General features: G+C 60.3%; 2 protein-coding genes across 7 annotated transcripts in view; both read right to left on the bottom strand.

Moving 5' to 3' along the window:
* The window catches only part of SEC16A (SEC16 homolog A, endoplasmic reticulum export factor), a 31,602-nt gene extending 23,937 nt beyond the window's left edge, over positions 1 to 7,665 (bottom strand). For 3 of the 5 annotated variants that reach the window (XM_039219622.1, XM_039219625.1, XM_039219624.1), the window contains exons 1-2: positions 7,506 to 7,665; positions 461 to 4,109 (exon numbers count right to left, since the gene is read on the bottom strand). In XM_039219622.1, coding sequence (XP_039075553.1) covers positions 461 to 4,045 — 3,585 coding nt within the window. In that variant the 5' untranslated portion in view covers positions 4,046 to 4,109; positions 7,506 to 7,665. Of the gene's footprint in view, positions 1 to 460; positions 4,110 to 7,105; positions 7,290 to 7,505 lie in introns of those variants that run through there. The other 2 variants (XM_039219626.1, XM_039219623.1) reach the window with 2 other exon arrangements.
* Positions 7,666 to 17,773: 10,108 nt separating this feature from the next.
* The window catches only part of NOTCH1 (notch receptor 1), a 42,981-nt gene continuing 37,372 nt past the window's right edge, over positions 17,774 to 23,382 (bottom strand). Inside the window, exons 32-34 of one of the 2 annotated variants that reach the window (XM_039219627.1) lie at positions 22,256 to 22,403; positions 22,073 to 22,170; positions 17,774 to 20,972 (exon numbers count right to left, since the gene is read on the bottom strand). In XM_039219627.1, coding sequence (XP_039075558.1) covers positions 19,449 to 20,972; positions 22,073 to 22,170; positions 22,256 to 22,403 — 1,770 coding nt within the window. In that variant the 3' untranslated portion in view covers positions 17,774 to 19,448. Of the gene's footprint in view, positions 20,973 to 22,072; positions 22,171 to 22,255; positions 22,932 to 23,382 lie in introns of those variants that run through there. The other variant, XM_039219629.1, reaches the window with a different exon arrangement.

Here is a 23,382-nt window from a genome sequence, read left to right as displayed (position 1 = left end):
TGTACCTTTTCTCCCTAAATGTTTCTATTCTCCAGGAGGGCTTTAAAACACTACACTTTCCTCTTGTTAGGTAGGTTTTTCAGGTCAAAACCACACCGAAGCTTCAAGAAGCCATCCCAATTTCCCAAAGCATGCAGCTCAGAACTCAGGTCCTGTAGACAGCCCACTGGAGGGGCAGGACACAGAGGGCTCCTTGGCCACATAAGCTGGGGCAGGGCACGTTAAAAATTAATCAGGTATTCTACACCATCCAACACACGAGTGCGCAGTGTGAACCTGAAGAGATGGGCCGTGCCCAGCAGAGCAGGCTCTGGGAGCAGGGCTCTTTCCTCAAGCAGCGGTGCGCAGAAGCGGCCCTCTGCACGACGGTGGGACTCCAAGCCCCTTCTGAATTAAGCAACAACTCGGGAGAAAGGGACCACCAGTCACAGGATTCAACAGTGCAAGAGCCTGACCATACCTGGTAATAGAGAGAGGCTGTGCCAGGATCTGGCGGGTAGGGAGAGGGGTACTGCGACTGGTAGCCATCGTACAGGGGTCTATAATAGTAGTAAGATGCCAAGTCTGGGGGCGGAGGCTGCAGCCACTGCTGGTCTGACCGCGCGGCGGCCTGGCTCGAATTGGTGGACACGACGGACGCACTGGAGGACCGAGGCGGCCGAGGCAGTGGCTGATGACCCGTGTCGGCTGGAGCTGGACTTGCAGGCGGCGGGACCGAGTTTGGGGGCTGGCCCTGCACTGGCGGACTTCCTGGGTTGGAAGGTTCTGAACATGTTGCTCTGGGCCCTCGCTGAGGGGACGGTGATGGCTCCTGCTGAGCTCTCTCTAGGCCACGCTGGTCCTGAGCATCTTTTGTCACCTGTTGGTAGAAAGGGTCTGGGTTATGTGCCCCTGGCCCGGGCTGTCTAGGATTGGTGATGGTTTGCTGACAAGCTGGGCTGTCAGAACGGGACGGGCTATACATCCTTAGAGGGTTTTCCAAAGTCCTATTCAGTGTGAAGTCTAGGGCACCAGAAGTTTCTTCCCGATTACTGGAGGGATCTGCTTTATTACCAGCAGGTACCGAGGTAGCGTTTGCAGGTGGCACTAACATCACGCCTGTGTTTCCAGCAGGGTTACTAACCAACTCGGGAAGAATGTTCTCTGCGTTATGAATCTTTTGGCTTTCTGGAAGTAAGTTCTTTGGAACTGGATGAGGTGGCGGCTGAACCAGCAAATTAGCAGGTGGATTAGAAATGGTTTCTGAAGTGCCAGGAACCTGTGGAAAGCTGCTGTGCGGGAGACTCTTGGGCAGAGGCGAGCGGGTGAGAGCACCAGCCGGGACCCCCGACACGGGAGCGCTTTCTCCAGAGTCCCCGCCGACAGTCCGGCTACCTGCCATTGGTCTATCCCCCACCAAAGCATCTCTCCAGGGCGGATTCTTCTCACTAGGACTCGATAAGGACACAGAAAAATTAATGGGCTGAGCCAAGTTATAGCTCTGATCAGGCTGGGCAATCAAGACCGGCTGATTCTGCAAAGACTCAGTGGGCGGCGAGGACAAGAGGCTGGCGTAGCCGGAGCTCGCTGCCGACGGAAGGGCCTCCTCTTCTCCCATTTTGGGAGGGTTTTCGAGGTTCTCGGAAGCACCGATGCCCTCCCTGCTCTGCAGGGGGAGGCCAGGGCCTGGCTGCCGGGACTGCTGACCAGAAACCCCCTCGTCTGGAGGCTGAATCACCTCGGAGGGCTGAGGCCTCACGGGCGCATGCAGCGCAGGGGCGGCTGGGGCCAGGAGCACTCTGCCTCCGAAATCGGGGAGCTCATTCTGTGCCCACAAGGTCGTTACTGGGCTCTCGCACTTCACAGCTCCCTGGGCCCTGGCAAAAGGCCTTTTCTCAGCCGCCAGAAGCACGGTTTCCGAGGGCAGCCCCCCCGCGTGCCCAAGCTCGTGGTCGGCCTCCAGGGGTCCGGTCAAGGGCAGGGAACCGGCCGGGAGTGTGCACAGGGTCTCCAAGTTGTCCGGGGGCTGCTCCAGGTTGCCAGGGCAGGTGTCCGGCGGCACAGCAACAGGCCTGGGCTTCTTCTGGTGGGCTCCGGCCCCCCTCACCTCCCCCACCACCTTGGCTCGATCGGCCTCAACAGGTTTTACTCCAATGAAGTGGGATTTCACCGGCTCAAAAGAACTATTTGCACTTGTCTGGAATATTCCAGTGGGTTTGGGGGGGCTTGGGGTTGAGGGCTGGGACAGGCTGCAGCGGTGACTCTGGCTCCCGGCGGTCTCGTTGATCTCGCCTCCTATGGGAGAAGAATCAATTTGCTTGAAAAAGCTCCCCGAAGACTCATCTTCAGGTTTTCCAACTTCCTGCTGAATGAAAGTGCCCACCAGGTCTTGAGGCCTGGCTGCACTCGAAAGATTCCTGTGGCTCTTGCTGCTGTAACCGGATGACACGCTATCGGATCTCACAGGGTGTGGCGTTGAATCCGGGGCCTCGAGATTTGGGCCCCCGCCTCCAGCTTGGGCCACACCACTGAGCCTGGGGATGGCTGGCCCAGGAAGGGGACCGTATCTGAGCTGATCGCCTGGGGCGGAAGGGTCCAAACTTAGGGGCTCACTTGGCAAAACTTCCTGATTCTGAATGAACTCTAAGTCCTCGACGTTCTCATACTGTGAGCTGCCGGCAGCGTGAGCCCCTGTGCCTGCCGCACCGCCCCATGCAGCGACAGCAGCGCTCACTGTGGCTGGTCTATCAGGCTGGACGCCTGCAGACTGAGAGAAATAAGGCTGCGGGTGTCCTCCCTGCTGCGTGGCCTCGTTGTTGGAACCTCTGGGAAAGGCGTGGTAAATGCCACCCACTCCCACACGTGCGGAAGCGTGACCAAGTCCAGGGCTGGGGGAGGAGCCATCTAAGTCAGACCGACCAGCAAAGCTTGTTTTCTCAGATGAAAGGTTCTCCTCGTTTTCCGCCTCCCCGCCATGGAAGAACATGGAGAGAGCCCCCAAGTCCACTTCCGGCAGGACCTGGCTGGTGTCGGCCCCTGAGGGGTAGTGCAAATGGCTTTCTGGGATATTTCCCTGAGCGAGGGGATTAACGAGAGCAAGGTCTGGCAACTGCTCTTTATTCACTCCTGGATGTGGCCTGAGCTCCTGGCTTGCCCGAGTACTCCCAGCTCTAGAATTTTGCCTGAACGCATTTTCAGGATCAAAGTTACTTGTTGACTGGCTTCCGCTCTGTAGGTAGGCTGCCTCATTGCTGCTTCCGTCACCAGCCAAGGGACCTGGCAAAGACACCGATGGGGTGAGTTGCTCGTGGCCAGGACCGTGATGCAGGCTGGACGGAGCAGGGTAGGGGGGACCACCGGACGTGTGGGGCACCGCGTTCTGAACAGGTCCTTCTGGGCGGGGCCAATAACGTTGACCTGGGGTCTGTGGGCCTCCCTGCCCCGCCCCCCACTGGCCTGGCATCTGCTGACGAGGCTGAGGGAAGAAAGGGGCTGGCGCCCGTGACGCAGCGCTGTCGTGTGGGTTCTGCCGACTCAGGGGTCTCTCGGGCCCAAGCATGGCCGCGTGTGGGTGGCCCCCGTGAGAACCGTTGGCACCAGTTCCCGGAATGTGAGGATACGGCAGAGCCTGCACTTCGGGTTCTGCGCCGGGAGCAAGCTCGGCACTCCTGTTCAGCTCGGGCTCCGGCGGCTCTGAAGGTGTCGACATACTGGAAAATAGAGTGGCGTCCGCTGTGGGCCGTGACCCAGGTCCCTGGGAGGTATCCCCAGCATTCGTGTGGGGCACAGGCAGACCAGGGCGCTGGAGGAGCGCTGGCGGGGCCGGGCCCTGCAGAACGGGCACGCTGCTTTTGGACGCACTGCCCAACGGTGTACTTTGTAGCGCCTGTCTACTGAAAGCAAACGGATCCGTCACCGGCTGCAACGGGCAAGTTATCGGGGTCACTGGTGCATTACTGTTTGCCTGTCTCCTGTACGATCTGTTGGACCAGAACAAGCTCTGAGGACTCCCGGCTGGAGGTGGCCTGACCACGCCTGACGGGGCTGCCTGGGGTGGTGGCTGCATGATGGGTCTTTTGCACGACTAGATGCCGCTGGCAGAAAGCAGCAGAATACAGGTGTTCCTTGATCTAAACAGAGAAAGAAAAAGAAGAGATTAGCATAAAATCCATATATTCAAACTCCCAGTTGGAATTAGGAGAACTAAGAAAACAGAGGAAGGCTGGAAACAACTTGGGGGTCTGCACCCGGCTGCTCCCACCCCGCTCACCCCCAGAACTGCACCCCGGAGGGGCCGCGGCCGGTGAGTGCAGGTGAGCGCAGAGACAGGGCCGTGGCCAAACTGGGATGCAAACGCCGGCCGTGCCCTGAGCTCACCGACTGACTTCAGACAAGTCCCTGCCTTCCCTGGGGTTCAATTTCATCGCCCGGCTAAGCACCCCCGTGGAACGCTTGATGCCTCCGTGATGCCCTCACCGCAGGCAGAGATGAAGGAAGCAAACCTAACTGCTGGTCTGATTTACCACCAGGTACACGGACATCTTCCTGTAAGTCATCAGCAGATGCAGAAAGAGCCAACTCCCCTATCAAGATGGCACTGTCATACTTTTCACACAGGTTAATACGAAGTCTTGAAATGAAAATGAAAGTTTAAAACGTGCACTTCCATTTTAATGAAAAAGCGTTCTAAAGCACTAAGTGATACAAGCTACAGACTCTGAAATATATAAAAACACTTCTTATGCCACCGTGCGGAATGTCTCATTTTCTGCGCTGTGCCTGGTTGACACCGTGAGCAGAACAAGTCGCCTCTGACTGCGAGGGCTGTAAGAAGGGAGTCCGGATTTGAAAGCCCCAATTAAAGCTGAAGCAGCTTTAAAACTGACTGACTTGGTTCAAACATTTTCAATCATAGAGTCCCCACAAACCTTTTACAGAAAACAAAACAGTCTTTAGAGTGTTTTGTGGTCGCAAGTACTGGTGGCAGCTTTTGTTTTTTATTAAATACACCAAACGTAATCCTGAACAGTTAAACTGCAGTTTTAAGACCAAAACCCAAGTACTGTCTCTTTACCGTCTTTTTCTGTGTACGAGTCCTCGCCCTAGTGCCACATGCACAGACAGACAGATGAAGTTTAACCGATGCGAGAGAAAAGTAAACACCAGAGGGAGAAATGGGAGAAGGACTCCAGAGTTTAACCCACACGTTTCTGCAGCCGCACAGCACTTTTGCTCTTGGAAATCTTTCTGAGAGTCCATAAAAAAAATTTGTGAATGTATTTTAAGTAAAGCTACTTACAGCGAAGGCTCCCCCCACTCTCTGGAAACGAGCCCGATGACTCTATTAGCCCACTACCACCACGGCCCACCCGTGTCTGTCCTAGGCCACCAGGGAAGCCCTTCGCACTGACAGGCACCCCAAAACTCACTTCAATTTAATGGACTGTACTGGGGACAGCACTGGAGGCTTCATCTGGTTCTAAGCTGTCATTTTAGAAGAAAGAATACGTGCAGCTCAGGTTTACGAGGACTGAGTGCACAACAAGCACGACCTCTTCCTCTTCTCTGTGGACACAGGCGCCCAGCATGTCTTCCAAAACACCACTTCCTCCTTGCCAGGCTCCAGTAGGAGACCTCAACCACTCTAAGCATCTGGAAAACAGAAGCACCAAAGAGCAGAGGCCCAGAGCATCACATGGCAGGGGCGTGGCTGTGAGAGCAGGGCCCCAGGCACGCCTCCTCTCTTCCTGCCACCCAGCCTCTTCACCTGTAAAGTGAGAGTCTGAGGCTCCTCTCGGCTCTGTGTCACAAAGTCCTGCTCACGGTGGGTTCTGGGACGCCCCACACAGAAATGCCATCAAAAGGCCAATGACATACCTATGTCAATGTTCTCTTGCAAGAAACTTTCTCAGCTCCTGAAGAATCATTTCACAGGCAAACACTATCGCTTCCTTATAAAACAAAATCTCCCCCACCCCCACCTGAGAGCGTTTTAACATTATGCCAATCTCACCTGAAACGATCCTGAACGTGAACATTATCCTCTGATCTTTCTTCTCTATTCACGAACGGACATACCGCCTATCATTTCTCTGCTGACGCCAGTGACTTCATCCCAGCCCCTAAGTCCTTCTACACCAAGGCATCTGACTTTGAAAAGACACTGGCTGCTTTCCTTAAACACACGTTACTCATGAACCTGGCCCTGCCACGAGACCACCTAGTTTCTACGCGAAACACTTAGGCACAACCGATCTTTGATCTTCGATCCAAACTCCTGGCTAAGGAATGGAGATACTCAGGGCCCATTCGGAGCTGCCACCGCCAACTGTACAGTGTGGACCAGCAGGAGCGCCAGGGAGCCGGAGTCCCCCCTTTGCCACGACGTCCCTCTCTGAGACTGTGAGCCTCAAGTCCCCGTCAAGACTACGGGGCACTCGACACAAAGACACCGCAAACTCCAACTTTTCTAAGTACAGCCCCCAACACCTCTAGACGTTAACATGAAGGGGGGTCTAAACACCGCTAAGAATGGCGAAGATCCGGGGGACACACGGACAGTCAGGGAAGAATCATTAAAACATACACACTGCCCTGAAGGTTCAGTACAATTTCCAGACTTACTGGTGTTCAGGGTGAACAAACTGCAGAACAAGAAAGCACTCTTCTGCCTCCTGCCTCACCTTTGCTAACAGAACACCAGCCGGAACCCTAAGAAATGGCGCGGGGGCGGGGGGGGGGGCCTGGATGTGCGGAAACTCGCCCAAGTATTGCTCTGGGAACAACCGTGTGTGACTCAGCTTGCCCCCTGCCCTCCCCGGTCACCATCTGCATTGAATGTACTCAAAATCTGGCCTTAAGCAGCCCAGGCCCCGTCTCCACACTGCGCACAACTTCTGAGGTGAAGCAGCAAGACCGATTTTAAATGGCTGTGATGCGCCCAGACGCTCTATACAATCCTTTCGCCACAAAAACTCTACTAATTTCATTACATGGTCCCGTGACCCCTCACGTAAAACACTGGTGCAGCGTCTCCGTCACTTGGCCACGAAATGCAAATCTGTCTCATCACCAGCTTGGCTCAGGAAAAACCGCCCAACCAGTGAGGACAAAACAACTTCCGAACCTTCGAGGCAAAGGACACGCAAAACTGTTGAAGAAATTTCCCAAATGTCTGCATTCCTTGAAAGTGGCGGTCTGGTCTATCTTCACCATTCCAACGCAACCTTCCCTCCATCGAGGCCGGCAGGGCGAAGACAAGTGTCAACACGGCGGAGCCCGACAGGCACTTGCCACACAGCCGGCCATACCTGCGGGGTCCACGTCAGTCTGACCAGGCGGCCGACAAAGGTGCAGAAGGCGGCAGGAGGGTCGCTCACCCGGCCACCCCTGACCCACCCCGGCCTTGCAGGTCCCTGCCCCCCCCCGGGGACCCTGCCCGAACGCTGGCGGCACCCGGAGACGCGCCATCCGCTCAGGGCTGGGCCCGGCCCGGCCCCTTCCCTCCGCCCGACCCCGGCGCTCACCGGCGCGCCACAGGGCGGCCGAGGCCCGCACCGGTTCCGGTTCCTGCCCGGCCCCTCAGCGACCCCTGGGCCAACCCCTCAGGAGCCACCGGCGGAAGCCGGCCGGGCTGCGGCGACAAGCGCAGACACGACAGCCGCAGCAGCCATCTTGGCACATCCGGCTCCGGCCGCCGCGCAGCCGACGTGTCCGACCCCGACGTCAGTGCGCGCCACGCCTGCCCACCACGCCCATCGGCCCCGCCCACCCCAGCTGCTCCCGTGACGCGGCGCCGCGTACGTTAGCCCGGCCCCCCTCCGGCGTTTGGTCCTTCGCCGGCCATCTATTGGTCCGCCCCGTTGGCCCCGCCCCTCGCCCGCGACCAATCTTTCATCGCTCTTCCCTTCGTTCCGCCCCCTTGGCCCCGCCCCCCCGAGCCCCCGTAGTTCACCGCTCATCCCTCCGTTCCGCCCCCTTGGCCTCGCCCTCTACCCCGCCCCCCTGCGACGCGCCCTTCGCCCACCTGCCGGGCCGGGCGCGCGGGGTACTGCTCGGAGACGCCGCCCTGATTTTGCCAGCTCTTTCTCCCAGTCTTTTCTCGTCCTAGGCTGTGAGGAGAGTAAGCGTTTCTCAGTCATACCCAAGTGAAGAGCCAGTCCTGAGCGACCGAGGCCAGCAGGAGCACCCACGGACAGCGGCTACTCGGCAGCGCCGCGGACCCGAGCGGAGCCCTGGCGCGGGCGCGACCCTCCCGTTTGGCCGTTGGACTTCCTCCAAGGCGAGGAGACGGGCGTGAGGAAGCTGCGCATGCGCCGGGCGCCGCGGCGGGCTACGCGTGCGCACCTCCCGGCGGCTCCGGTTGCCTGGTTACGGCCGCTCGCGGCTCCGGGTTCCAGTTCTGCCCGCGAAGTTCGTTTCCGTCCACGCGCCGCGCTCGGAAAGCCGTGCCCGTCTGCCCCGCGCAGAGCCCCGGAAGGGCCCGCAGGCGCCCGTCGAGGCCCCCTGCCCGCCCGGCCCCCGGCCGCAGCCACGCCACGCCGGCCCCGGGCTCGCGCCGTCCGCTCCTCTCCCTGCCGCGCCCTGGTCCCTAGAGGCCTGGCGCCCTCCGCGCCCGGTCTCGTCCCCGACGCCGCGTGGACCGAGGCCAGGCCTCCGTTCGGTGTTCCGCCGCCTTAAGCGGGCGTGTGCGTTGAAGGAGCGCCTCCCCCAGGCACCGAGTGTCAGGCTGGGCTGCCCTGCCAGCCGCCTGCTCCGCCCGGAGAATGTCACCATCTGAGCCCTCCCATGGCGGATCTTAGGGACGAGGGGGTGCTGCCGTTTGCATCCTCATTTTCCCAGCGAGAACCCGGAGGTTCAGTAGGTGAGGAAGCAGCCAGCCAGGCCCGGCCCACGCACCCACACTGCCTGCCAGGGAGAGGGAAAGTCCCCACTCACCCCAGCTCCTTCCAGAGGGCAGGAAGCGTGGCAAGGGTGCCCACCCGCTTGCATCCCCCTGTGGTCGAGCTCCCTGCGGCTGCTGCCACTAGTGCAGCAGCGACTGAGGCAGGCCCTGGGGTCGGAGGACTCCCTGGTCACCCGGGGGACTCAGAAGCCTGGGAAGAAGGAAGGAGCGAGGTTCAGCTATTTGTTTGCTGTGACGTTGGCAGGGAGCAGCCACGCTGTCAGGGCCCCAGCGGGTGCGGGGAGAGTTTCAGTCCATCTGACGTGGCCACTCTGCTAAGCTAACATTTGCCTTGCAGAAATGGAGATCCGATGTCAACACAGAGGAGGTGATGGGACTCAGCCCTGCACCCCACTGCCCTTGATCCACTTCTTCCTACAGGTCACGGTGCTATGCAGTCACTTTGTCCCAACAAATCGCTCCACAGGGAGAGAGATGGCACTGTTGACCTCCTGACGGGGAAAGCAGAGGCAGAGGTGCTAGAGCCCGTCCCCTCTCCACTCCTGCTAAGCCTCTTTGAGTGGAGGCTGTGCGGTTCTTGGCCATTTGTGGCCTGGTGTAGAGGAGAGAGTTCTGGGCCCGCAGTCGGTCCTGGAGGCCGGGGCTCTGAGTCACAGGCCCTCCGCTTCAAGGCCCAGCCTGCTTCCTAGGTGCTGTGTGCCTTTTGTCAGCTTCCTCGACCCCCCTGATCGCCACGTCCTCGGCAACCTGAATCCAGGCGGGGTGAGCACCTGGACAATTTGGGGACCCAAAGGAGGTGCGATTGACGCTTCTGCCAGAGCAGCAGGCATGAACCGGACTGCCCTGGACCTGATTCTGGCTGCGGAACAAGCAGGGGCCCACGCTGTGGGGGCGCCCAGGCCATGACAGCTGGTGCTGTTCCCAAGTGAGCGTCCCTCCCTTCGCCTGCAGTGTCCCTCATTCTCTCCTCCCTCCTCATCCTCCCAGGCTCCCAGAGGCTGGATACACATGCCACCACCTCCCTGAAGCCCCCCCCCCCCATGGGGGCTAGAGTCAGCTGCTCTTTGTGGAGGGCGAGGTTGTTAGTTTCTCCTGCAAAGTGCTGTGCCCAGGGCTGTAGTCACGTGACCCCGAGGACACAGGGCTGCAGACTTGCCAGGACACCAGGAAGAGGCCGTGCCAGAGAGCCAGGCTGTCCTTTCCATCATCACAGCACTCTGTCACGCTGTGTTCTCAGGGTCACCATGGTCAGCCTCTCCCAGTAGCCTGCACGGCCCCGGGAGGATTGGCACCGAGTGCCCGACAGGGGCCGATCTGAGCTGAAATGGGACCTCAGTACACGTTAGAGGCCAGAGTGCCAACAAGGTAGAATAGCCCACGGGCAGCTCCTTATCATCCAAATGATACTAGTTTGGAGACACTGAGTTAAATATAGTGTTAAAACTTCTTTAATCTGTTTCCCTTTTTAAAAGTAGCTAGTAGGAAGTTTAAAATTCCCTCCGTGCCTGGCATCTTTCCACTGGACAGCACTGGTCTAGACAGTGAGCACATTGTGGGAGGGGGTCAGGGGTCACTCCCCTCACCCCCGCCCCATGCAGCAACCTGGGGCTGTAGCTTCCTAGATTGTGGAGCTGACACCCAGCCATTTAGGTGATTGTGGAAGGAGCCCTTGGTGGAGGGCAGCCTCAGTCTTGGTGTAGGCGAAGGCTGGTGGCCGTGGCCTTGAACCCCTGCCCCTCGCCCCTCCCGGGCATAAAGTAGCTGCAGGAGGTGTGGTTTGTAAGTGGGTGTTTGTAAGACGGTCCTGCTCCACAGCAGGTGCTCGGCTCAGCCCCCCCGACTCTAGCCCTCGGTCGTGGGCACTGAGGCTGGGGGCGTGGGAGGGGGCTGCTGGACTCAGCCTGGAGATAGCAAGGGGCTGCCTCCGTGAGATGGGCCTGGCTGCACGGTCCGGGCAGAAAGCACATTAGGGCCTCAGAGGTGGAAAGAGCTGGCAGAGACAGCTTCTGGAAGAGTGGGCCGTGCAGCTCAGGAGGTCTGGAGAGGAAGGGGACATCGGCTTCTTCAGGAGACGGCAGGTCTGGGGGCAGAGAGAGCGGGCGTTTGGGCTGGTTCTGTGGCACCTGTGCGTCAGGCCCCCATGGTGCTGGCGCCTGTCCGTGTGCATCTAAGTTGGCTTGTGGTGTGTGGCCTGGCCTAGCACGGGGGGCGGGGGGGTGCAGGCTCCGTGAGGGCGCAGCCGGGGTATAAAGCCAGAACTGTTAGATCGTCCCGGACCCCTGGGAGGCCTTGCGAGAGAAAATCCACATCCGGGCTGGGCTTGATGAATGTCCCCACCATCCGCGGCGTCACCAGCACGAGCGTGCCACTGTCTCTCTCATCCCTCATCTCCGGTGTCTGCAGACGTGCCTGGCGCCCAGCAAGCCTCAGAGAACCGTTCTTCCGTAATCACTGAGCCAAGGACTAAACGTATAAGGCGACACCATAAGTGACAGGGGTGTCACAGAAAGCACCAGAAGGACCCGGATGCCACACCAGTAGGGCCACAGAAAATCAGAGCCACGGGACAAAGTGAGGAGTGTCCTGTTGGCGGCAGCAGGACCCCGGAAAACCCCAAGAGACCTTTTTCATAAAACCGTGTGCGGTCGTTGGCTGGGCCCCCACCGCGTGCCCGGCGCTGCTAGGAGCTGGGGTGTGGCCACAGACCAGCATGTCAGGCCTCCCTTAGGGGACACAGACTCTGGACAGCTGCAAATGAGCCCTGAGGGGCTGGGGGGCACCGGGCGGGCACCCGACGGGCCTGGATCCCACCTGCTGCCTACCCGGGTAGAGGTAGGGACGGAGGAAAAGGGACACTTGTGGCCGAGGCAAACCGAAGCTTCTGTGGCGGCGATGGGCAGAAACCAGAGAAGTGGGAGACAGTGGGGAGCTGGCGGGTGTGCACTGCCTGGGCTCGGGGGCCCTGCACTCGGTCTCTGGAATCAAGAAAGGTCTCAGGGCCTTCCCGGCAAGAAAGCCATCGTCCATCTAGCCTCCCCCACCCTGGAGTCGGGCAAATTGCTAACAAGAGCCAGGAGCCCAGGAGGCGGCCTTGGGTCCCCGGGAGGGCTGAAGGCCAGGTGACTCCCAAGGGCAGGACCCGGCTCTCTCGCTGCCAGCCGCACCTGCAGCCCCGCCCTGCACAGCACCAGCGCTCCACACATCAGCCAAAGGAGCAAGCAAGACAGGAAGGCGAGTCCTGAGCACTGGTGGGGACTTAGGTTACAGGCCTGGGCTCGGGGGCCTGCGGGACCGTGAACTGGGAAGACCAAAGGGCCCAGGGGGGAGCGTGGAAGAGGCCTGAAACCTGCCCATTGCCAAGTGCCCGGCTGGCTGAAGCACTGGGTCCTGAGCAGCCGTGCTCCTGTCTGAAAAGTGGTGTGGCTAAAAAAAGAAAGAAAGAAAGAAAGAAAAGTGGGGTGGCCGAGCGACACAGGCTCTATGTGCCCCCCCCCAGTCCTCATAGTTAAAAGAGAACATGGACCAGGAGAGTCATGCGGCCCTGGCTCAGATAGGTGACACTTGGGGAAGTCACCTGTGTCTCTGAGCCTCAGCTTCCTCATCTCTAAAATGGGATAACACAGTGACCGGGGATGACTGAGCAGTATGTGAGTTGAAGACATCACTAATGGAAACTCCCATGGGGACCACCCGCTTGTTCGTCAACGGGGGCACTGGCGGGATGCTGCCAGCAGGGGGCGGCAGAGAGCCACCTTCCAGTCCGAGGGCTTCCGGGTGCCGGCATCAGGGACACCCCGGGCTCCTGTAGGATCCGGCCTGGGTGCAACAGGATGAAAGATTTCGGGTCCCCACATCACCCCTAGACTGCGGCCCTCTCCAGGGGATTTTTCATCTCTGGGCTGTCCCTGCCCCACCCACCCCTCCAGGGCTGGGGCTGGTCTGCTGAACACAGCAGGTACCCCATAAATCCTCCAGGACTGAATTTAAGGGGATGAGAGAAAACATGTATTTTTCAAGCTCTGTGCTCAGTGATTTAATCTGCAGCTACGGGCGCTGGTACCTGGTGAAACGTGTTCGCCTGCTGTTTTCCGTTGTACAAACAAGGAAATGAGGCAGAGGATAAGTAACTTACGGTCACACACTCCCCTAGGGCTCAATTCTTAAAAGTGGAGAAATGTCCGACCAGGGTGATGAAAGCCCTTAGTGTCAGAAAACCATAGAGGTTCGGCTGACACGCCACAGGCTCTGCTGCAGAAGCAAGTCCAAGTCCAGCATCGTGTGGAAAACGTGGACAGTCCAACCGCGGCTGCTCACACAGCCCGTCGCATTTGCAGTGCGAACCGCGGGGCAGGGCTGCCGCCTGGCTCAGCTATGCCATCTCTGTGTCCTTACTGTCAGCGACCTCTCCGGTCGGCCCAGCTCCCAGCAGCTCCCGCTTTTCCCCTGGGAACACTGAGGCTCAGAGGAGCCAAGTCACCCGCCTCTGGTCCAACAGCGGCCGCGAGGGAGGTGAAAACGAGATGGCACAAGTCGCGGGGCAGAGCCAGGTGCGCGAGGTGCTGGGGGAGCAGCGTTTCCCGCCTGTGCTCGAAGGGCGCTGTGCCTTCGTCGGCCGTAAGCGTGCGTCCGTTCAGGAGCCGCTGAGCATGATTGTCCTCGTCAAGGCCCACGTACACACAAGCATCCAAAGTCCAAACAAGTCCTGACCCAGGGCTCTCCGGACACCCCCACCCCCACCGAGCACTTGGGGACGCAGCGCTTCTGGTCTCCGTGTGCCCGGGCACCTGGCCGGATGGCATTGTTTAGGCTCCTGTTTGAACCACTTGGGCAGATCAGCCCTTTGTCATTGTGCCAGGGCCCCGGCTGGGAGCGGCCGCAGGAAGGTCTCCATGGCCCGTCTGGGTCTGCGGCGCTGTCCCCTCCCACAGGGCTCCTGGGTGTGGATTCTAGATGCGACGGGCCCGCAGACTCCTCGCTTGCTGGCCGCAGAGACCGGAGCGGCACCGCCTAAAGGTCCGCTCCGCCACCAGCCCAGTCTCCGCCCACCGGGTGCCGGGCGCCGCCTCGCGGTAGCTCTGCCAGCCTCTCTCATCTGTGGGTGCTGCTGCTGTCCCCTCTTTGCTGTGGCCAGAGGGGTGCAGAGCCACATTTGGGGCCCACCCTGGAACAACTTGGAGCGAGACCCCACTGAGGTGCACTGATAGCCTGCAACCCACACTGCATTTCAAAGCCATACTACTAGACAGAGAGAGAGGAAAAATGACGTAAAATGTCTCGTTAACTGTTTATGTCAAGCACATGTTGAGGTGATAATAGTTTGGCCACGTTGGATCACCTGAGATGCATTAGTAAAATAAGCTTCATGCATTTATTCCCACTTTAAAAAATTGTTTTCGTGTTTTCTTTTATATTAGAGAGAGACACACAGTGTGAGCGGGAGAGGGGCAGAGAGACGGAGACAGAATCCAAAGCAGCTCCGGGCTCGAAACTGTCAGCACAGAGCCCCATGCGGGGCTCGAACCCACGAGAAGTGAGATCACGATCTGAGCCGAAGTCGGAGGCTCAACCGACTGAGCCCCCCAGGACCCCGATTCTCACTGTTTTAATGTGGCTGCTGAAATACTTGAATTGCATATGGAAGGGGTAGCTCTGAATCATCCTTGAGGCCCTGAAAAAGTCCCACCCCCAGCCCGCGCTCTCAAATGAGCAGTCTCCAAGGAGAGCCGTCCTTGAGGAAGCAGCAGGAGGGCAGGGGGGCGGCCCCCGGGGAGTTTCATGTGTGCGGACTGCTGAAAAGTACAAGCCTCCAGATCCCTGGGGAGGACACCCCGAGGAGGCACAGGGACCCAGGCGGACGCCCCGGGTCCTGAGGGGGGCGCTGCTGGCGTTGTGGCCCCCGGGACACACATTCAGGCCCAAGAGGTATGACCTGGGACCCTGCGTCGCCTGCTCGGGCTGCCGTAACAGAGCCCCGCAGACTGGGGGGACATGCACTCCCTCTGTTCTAGAGGCTGGACGTCTGCCATCCAGGCGTGGGCGGGGGCCGGTCGCTCCCGAGGCCTCCCTCCTGGGCTCGCAGACGGCCTTCTCCTCCCTCCTCCCGGGCCCTCCTCCTCCCAGCGCCCACCTCCTCCTTCGCCTCCCGCTGGTCTCTGTGCACACCTGTGTCCTGATCGCCTCATAAGGTCACCTGCAGGTTGGATTAGGGTGCCCGCTAACAGGCTCGTTTTACCTTAATTATGTCTATGAGGACCATGTCTTAAACACGGCTACACGCCAAGGTCCTGGGGGGTGGGGGGACACAGCTGAGCCATAACCGACCTCCTACGTCAGGGCCCGTGTCCTCCCTGGGGGGGGCCTGTGGTGCCCAGGCGGGGGTCGTTCGGATGGCGGATCAGGCCAGCTCAGGTTTGCACGGCCAGGAATGAGGACCACGGGGCGGAGGGGACGCCCGCTGGCGGTGGGGGCTCTGGAGGGGTCTGAGCCCCAGGGAGAACACGGGTGGGAATCTCAGCCAGTGCTTCGGAGCCAGGAGGGTGGGGACGAGGCCCTGAGGAGGGGGTGCAGGGCAGGCAGGGGGCAGGTGGGGGACGAGCCTCCCCCGGGACCTGGGCCACTGCCCCACGCCCGGCGTGAGCTCCAGCAGGGTGAGGCTCGGAGGGGGCACCGCCGTTCTCCTCTGCGGGCCTCCTTCATGTGGCCAGTGGCTCCGGGGACTGCGGAGCAGAGGGGTTCCCCCGGAGATCAGCAGGACCCCCCGGGCCCATCCTGCCACGTCCATGGATCCCACACCCTGAACAAACTGCTTGGAAGTTCAAACAGTGCTGGGTCTTCCTTTCTCCTAAACAAATAACTCAGGTAAAACAGAAAAGGAACTATTGTTGGAGAGAACAGCTCAGTGACATTTAGTCCATCCAAAGTGCTGTGCGCCCAGCACCCCTGTCTACACCCGCCCCTCCTGCTTTGTCACAGCCCGGCCCAGTGACGCTCCCTGCCCTCCCGCCCGGCCCTGGGGCCACACTCTGCCCTCCCACTCGCTCAGGGTTCACCTGCTCCCGACGCCACATACGGATGGAGCCGCATGCCGTGTGGCCTGCACGTTGGGCTTGTTACTCAGCATCACGTTTTTGAGGTTTGGCCACGCTGTGGGGTGTCCGAGGGCTTCGTGCGGTTTTAGGGCCACATCCCCTCCCGCCAGAAGGAATTAATCTGGGCTCTCCAGAGAAATGGAACCGATAGGGTGCATACGTGCATGGAGAGATTTATGGTAGGGAATTGGCTCGCAGATTATGGAGGCTGAGAAGCCCCTCCCCAGCTCTGTGGACAGCAAGCTGGAGCCCCAGGAGAGTCCACGCTAGGTTTCCAGCCTGAGTCCGAAGGCCCGAGAGGCGAGTTCTCCCAGGAGAGGGGACGGTTACATTTTAGTCTGAAAGTCGGCAGGCTTGAGACCCAAGAACTGATGTCTCAGTCCAAGGGCAAAGGCAGGAAAAGAGCCATGTTCCCGGTCAAGTGTGAGGCAGGAGGCCTTCCCTCTTACTCAAACTTTTTTTTTTTTTATTTTATTTTTTTATTTTTTATTTTTTTTAATGTTTTTTATTTATTTCTAGGAGAGAGAGAGACAGCGTGAGCAGGGGAGGGTCAGAGAGAGAGGGAGTCACAGACTGAAACAGGCTCCAGGCTCCGAGCTGGCAGTCAGCACAGAGCCCGACGCGGAGCTCGAACCCACGAACCGCAAGATCATGACCCAAGCGAAAGTCGGACGCTTAACCGACTAAGCCACCCAGGCGCCCCTTACTCAAACTTTTTGTTCTATTCAGGGCGCGTCAACTGATTGGATGAGGCCCACCCACGCTGGGGAGGGCTCTACTTTACTCCATCCACTGATTCCAATGCTAATCTCGTCCAGACACCCTCTCACATTTGGCCAAATGGCCCAGCCAAGTTGACACGTGACATGAACCATCGCAGTGTCACCTACATCTTGTTCATCCGCACGTCAGGGGACGGCGTTTGGGGCCGTTCCCACCCCGCCCCGGCGGTCGTGAGCAGTGCTGCTGGGAATGCGTGTGTCTGGACTTGTTTGGCCAATTTTCACTTCTTATGTGCGTACACCTAGCATCTCCGTTGTGCTGGGAGTTCTTTGGGCGGATTTCAGACTGGGCCGACTTCTTCCGTACACAGGAGTTGGGCCGCTTCCCATGGCCTGTTCCCCAGAACCTCTCGCCCCGTCCAGGTGGGAATGAAGCATCCAGAGTCAGCGAGGAACTCCGGGGGCCACAGCTGCAGGGGCGGGCGGCACTCGGCAGCAGGAGCCCGTCAGACTTTCCCTTGGCTAATCTGGCTTGAGTGCACCAGCTGGGTGGGGTCCGTGTGTGAGCGCCCGGCAGGGGCCAGGGCTGACATCCCTATTCAGCAGGGCTCCCTTGGCTTCACGGAACCCTCCCCACCCGTGTCACCCCCGCAGCGTCCCTGCTCAGGCACTTTGTGGCTCCCTTTGCCCTCCTGCTGGGCTCTGGATTCCTCTCCGCGGCCTCCGGGCCCGTCCCCGTGCACCTCCCGTGTGTCACCTCCCGTGTGTCTCTAGGTCGTCTGACCGAGGCAGACAGGACAGCCTCCAGCCTGGCGCCCCGACAGCCATGACACGGAGTCCCCTGCGATGGGCTGCTCCTGCCCTGCTCACTCATGTCCCCGGCTCCCCGCACGGGGCTCGGACTGGACAGATGCAGAGACACCTGCTGAACTTCTGAGGGCGGCGTGGCCCCAGCACCCCAAGGGCCAGGGCTGGGTGGTCTGCATCCCTCGCCATCAGAAGGAACAGAATTGCTGGCTCCCTCCGAGTAGGCCAGGCCCCACCCCCCTCCAAGAAAGTGAGCCAGTGCCACAACCAGGTTTAGCAAAATCCAGAGGACTGTCAGCATTACTTTTATTGCAAATCAGTTAACAAAAAGATGAAAAAAAAATACATCCTTTTCATCACCTACAGTTTTGCACGTAGATCACTTTTTTAAAAAGTTTCCTTTTCCTGTAAACTACACTCTATTTTTTTTCCCCCAAACCCTGTAAGAATCAACATCCCAGGGCGAGTCTGGTCATGCCCACTAGGGACGGCACAACACTGTCTCTGGCGAGGCCCGAGAGGCTGCCTGGAGGAGGCAGCGGGGAGCCCTCCCTGGGTTTGCTCTCAGGAGCTACGGGCCTGGCAGCCGCAGGTCAGGTGGCGACGCCTGGGTGGTGAGCACAGCCACACTCTGACATCCCCGTGTCGGCACAACCCCAGACAGACTTGTTCATTCAGATTTTTTAAACAAAATCCACCTTTAAAAATGTATTTACAGACATTTAGTTTGCCACAGGCTTATACTTGATATCGCAAGAATCTGCTCCTTCCCCGCCCACGTGTCCCCCCCCCCCAAGACCGGGGGTGGGGGTGGCCCTCAAACAGGATCCCCACCCCCCGGCCTTGCCCCAAGGGCACCGCCTCAGCCGCAGGCGCCAGGCCGTGGGACAAGCCATCTCTGCGAACTGAGGCCGGACACAGCCATGTTTCTCCAAAGCCTTGACAGAGATTGCTCTGCGGTCTCCCGTAAAAGCGGGGCCGTGAGGGGTCTGGCCCGCGAGCGGAGCCTGGGCCCCCGGGCACTAGTCCGTCTCCACCCGTCCTGGAAGAAGGTGTTCACATTGCGGTGCTGGGGTGGCCCGGGCAGTGTCTTTCCCCAGAAAAGGCTGGGATTCCTCCACGTGGCGTCCAAGATGGGTGACGCCAGGCCTCCAGGTTCCTCAGTGTGACACACGCTTAAGTAGCAAGGCCAGGGGCGGAGGAGCTTCTAGAAGGAACAGGAACTCACAAGACCAATGCACAGCTATGTAATACTGAACCCAAAACAAAGATTCATGATCGGTACCTTGAAATGTGCTCTTGGTGCCCCCCCCCCAAGGACACATCTTTAAAAGCATGTTTTCCAAAATATCATTTAAAAAACCCACCAAGACACAGAAGCCACAAGTTACATTTTACATTCCTGTTTTAAATGCATATTAATCCACAGCCAAAGGTGTGAAGGTTTTGTCTGTTGTTTGCCTCTAGATGCATCTTCTCACCTGAGGCAGGGGACCTGCGCAGGTGGGTGGGGGCTGGGTCCCCCCCCCCCAATGCTGGTTCAAGCCTCCCTTGTCCAGCATCATTTCTTTTTTGGGTTTTGAAGGGGAAAAAAAAGCCAATAAATAAATGGCATTTTTAAATCATGAATGTTTGTATTTTACAATATTTATTCTAAGTACGAAATTTATGACTGAGAACTGGCTTATTTTTTTGGAACAGATAAAAGTTGTTACCTGGAAACATAGAAAACATTACGTATAAATAAAAAGGCAGTGTTTTCTTGTAAAATAAAAGTACATAAATAAATACTAAAAAAAAAATTAAAATCCTTGTCCTTTTATTTTGTATAAAAACATGATTCTTCAGCAAAGGCTCTCAGTCAGTCCCGGCGTCGGCAGAGCGCTCGCAGGCGCCCCAGCAGGGCTTGGGAAAGGAAGCCCAGGGTCCCGCTGGGGCGCCGGCTGTTTACTTGAGCGCCTCCGGAATGTGGGCCATGTGGGACTGCGTGCTGGTGGGCGGGCTGGAGATGCCCTCGGACCAGTCAGAGACGTGGGAGTGCGGTGACGAGCTGGACCACTGGTCGGGGGACTCGGGGGACGGGGTGAGGAAGGGGTGCTCAGGCACCTGCAGCTGGTGGCTGGGGGTGTTGTCCGCGGGCGAGGAGGAGTAGCTGTGCTGGGAGGGCGGGGTCAGGAACTGCGCCGTGGTCATGGGCGGGGCCAGCGTGGCGGGCAGCGCCGTGGGGGGGGCCAGGCTGTCCTGCGGCAGGATGGTGTGCACGGCCAGGCTGCCGGGGCCCAGCGGCTGCACGTCGGCCTGGCTCGGCTCCCCGCCCAGGAAGCTGCGGCCCAGGTGGCCGCTGGTGGCAGAGCCCACGCCAAGGTGCGGCTGCGGCGGCTGCGGCTGCAGGTTCGGCGGCTGCTGGATGTTCGGCGGCTGCAGGTTTTGCTGCGGCTGCAGGCCCGGCTGCTGCATCTGTAAGTTCTGCTGCTGCTGCTGCTGCACCTGCTGGAGCTGCGGGGTCTGCACCAGGTGCGGCTGGCCGGCCAGGCGCGTGTTGGGCAGGGCCTGGTAGCTCATCATCTGGGACAGGGTGGCCGTGGACAGGCCGGCATGCAGCGGGCCCATCATGCCGTGCTGGAGGGCCGGGGCCTGTGTGCTCAGGGTGCCCGGCGCCACATTCCCTCGCAGCGGGTTGTACTGGTTGGGCACCAGGCCATTCTGCAGCCGGGACAGCCACTCACACTGGCCGTTCAAGCCTGTGGCCCCGCCCACGGTGAAATTCATGGCGCCGCCGCCGCCGCCGCCGCCCAGGACCGAGCTGGTGCTGGAGGCCACGGGCAGGTGGGAGAGCCGTGGTGGTCCCGCCTCAAAGGCCAGCCGGCCACCCCCACCCAGCGCTGCCATCTCGGGCTTGGCAGCCACGCTCAGGTGGCCTACGCCCAGGTGGGTGTCAGGCATGCCGGGCAGGTGGCTGAGGGGCACAGCCGGGGACTGCTGGAACGGAGAAGGCAGGAGGGGCGGGGAGGCCACGTCCGACAGGTAGCCGTGCGGCGACTCGAGGGAGTCCACGGGCGACAGCACGCTCGAGCTGTCCAGCAGGCAGCCCTTGCCGTCCTGGGATTTCTTCCTGCGCGCCTTCAGGTCCTTGGCCTCCTTGCCGCCGCAGGCCAGGCCCTTGGTGCTGGGCTTGCGGGCCTTCTTGCCCTGCACAGTGGGCTTGAGGTTGCCCAGGTAGCCGCCGGGCGAGCAGAGCGGCGGCGACAGGGTGGGCGCGCCTCCCAGGGCTGTGCCGTGCAGCTGGGGGCTGCGTGCCAGGCTGTACTCATCCAGCAGCCGCACGATGTCGTGGTGCATGCGCTCCTGCGCGATGTCACGCGGCAGGCGGTCCATGTGGTCCGTGATGTCCCGGTTGGCGAAGTGGTCCAGCAACACCTTGGCAGTCTCATAGCTGCCCTCCCGAGCGGCCAGGAACAGGGGTGTCTCCTCCTGAGAACTGGCGAGGGGCTGGTGAGGGGCTCGCCCCCATCAATGCCCCGTCACCAGAGGGACCGCCCCAGGAGGCGGCGGCTCACGTTGATCCTGTCCTTTAATCCCACCGTTACCTGGCCTGATTTAGTCTTCGAGAGGAAACCCCCCGAAATACGTCTTCTGAAACCCACTTCCGGGCAGCCTGGAGGATTCTGTATCCTAAATCACTAGGACTTCACTTTTGTGAGGGGCACAGACACTACTGGAAATCTACACCGGTGGCCCCTCTCCCCTCCAAAACAGCACAGCCACAAAGCATGTGGCAGTTTCAGGGACCTGGGGATCCCTGAGTGCATCCCGGGGCAACCCCATCCAGACAGTCCCCGAGTAGCCCTGACGGCTCCTTCCCTGAGTCGGATTTCTCATCGGTACAGCGGACATGCCACACGTCCTCGGTGAGGCTGGTGCGTGGCCCGATGGTGCCTCCCTGGCTCACACAAGGCTTTGGCCACGGCCTGGTGCCCTTTCGGCGGCACTGCATCCCTGAGGCTGGGTCTCCCCAGTGGGAGGCAGGGACACAGCCTGCCCTGCAGGCGACTCAGGAGTGCTGTGTCCCTCGGGAAGGAAGGAGGGAGACCCCGGTGGGGTCAGGGAGAGGTGGGCAGGGCTCGGCCGCCCAGGAGCTGGGGAGAAAGGAGTCGCCCTCGCTTTGGGGACAGGCATAGTGGTAACGAGCAAGACGTGCACAGGAAGGGGCCGCTCACGCTTGCAACCGGGGGCCTCACAACGTGCGAACCCCCCACACCCTCCAGCGAGGGCTCCACGTGTGCACCTGGGCCAACACGCGCTGCCCAGGGACGGGCGAGGCCAGGAGGTGCCGTGCAGGCCGCGGGGACGCAGGCAGCTGCACCACACCCTTCCCCGAGCCAAGACGCACACACTTGCTTAGGAGGCGTTGGTAACCGTGTCAACGAGGGCTAAGAGCTAGCGCCCCGCAGGCACCGGGCCCAGGGGTCCTCGCTGGGACCGCCCGCATCCGGAGTTCATGCCCGTGGCCCAGCGGTCCCGGGGTCAGACGGGGGCGGCGCCAGCCTCGCCCGAACCGCCCGCGAGCCCACCTTGTTGTTCTGCATGTCCTTGTTGGCCCCGCTCTTCAGCAGCGCCGCGGCGGCCTCCACGTTATTCACGGCGGCGGCCCAGTGCAGGGCGGACTTGCCTGCGCGGGGAAGCAGAGGCTAGGCCGGGGCACGTCGGGCGGCACCGGGCCCACCCGCCGCGGGCCGCACCGCAGCCCGGCTTACCCAGGTCGTCCACGGCGTTGACGTCGGCGTGCGAGTTGATGAGGTCTTCCAGCATGCCCTCCACCGCCAGGCGGGCGGCCAGGATCAGCGGCGTCGTGCCGTCGTGCATGCGGGCATCTAGGTCTGTGGCTCGGTTCCGGATCAGGATCTATGCAACAGAGAACGGGGCAGGCTTGGCAAACGGGAGTCAGGGCTGCCGGCCGGGAACCAGCCCGCGACACGGCAGACCCCCCTCTTGGGCTCTGAACGGCCCCAGCGAGTCTGGACAAGGCGGGGAGAATGGGAAGGGCAGACCCCCACCGGCTGCTGCTGGAGGAGCCAGGGCCGAGGTGCCCCCTAACCTCCCACCACCACCAGGGGCACAGAGGGGCGATGCCCCTGCCCGGCCGCGGAGGGGCAGAACCACGCCTGAATCACGGGCGCAGGCCGCTGAGACACGCCACGTCCCTCCGACACGCTCCTTCAGACGCCACTGTAGCCCAGGCCACGGGCGAGAAGGACAGTCACTGGCCACCAGTGGGTAAAGAAGGGCCGGCCTCGCTCCCACGAGATGCCCGTGGGAATTTTGGCATCCCTATGCCACCAAGGCCATCCGAGCAAACAGCCAGAGCTGCTCCGGGACTCGTTTAGACCGTCCTCTCTCAGCAGCCTTGCTGCCTTACGTCCGCAGATCGTGCTAAAAAAATCATTAAACCACCAGCTTTGTGACGCCTTCCCCAGTTCGTGCCCTGACTCGCCTGTCTGTTCGGGGCATGGCTGCCCGGGTCCTGTGGACGTGTGGCAGGGGGACCCACTGGTGCCTTGCCGAAGAAGCCCATGCAGGGATGTTCCCTGGAAGCTCAGACCTCCAATTCCCGAAACCCACCCTTGCCCTGGGCTCCCAGCGAGGCCAAAGCCCCAAGCTCGCGGCAGCAAGCAGCAGCCCCTCAACCCTCTCCTCGCCGCCATGAGCTACGCCGCCAACCAAGGCTGAGCGGGAGCGGGGAGGCCCTGATGGGTCGCCACAGAGGGACCGGGCAGGGGTGAGGAGGGGTGAGGCAGGGGTGAGGAGGCCCTGCACCCTCCAGCCCACTTTCCCTGAGAGTGCCTGCCTCAGAGTGCCCGTTCAGAACGAAGAGGCCAGCTGT

Source organism: Hyaena hyaena, unplaced genomic scaffold (assembly GCF_003009895.1).
Source record: "Hyaena hyaena isolate Hyena2069 unplaced genomic scaffold, ASM300989v1 scaffold_823, whole genome shotgun sequence".
NCBI classification, from domain to species: domain Eukaryota; kingdom Metazoa; phylum Chordata; class Mammalia; order Carnivora; family Hyaenidae; genus Hyaena; species Hyaena hyaena.
Note: the sequence above shows the minus strand (reverse complement) of the source record. Positions and strands in the feature narration are given on the sequence as shown.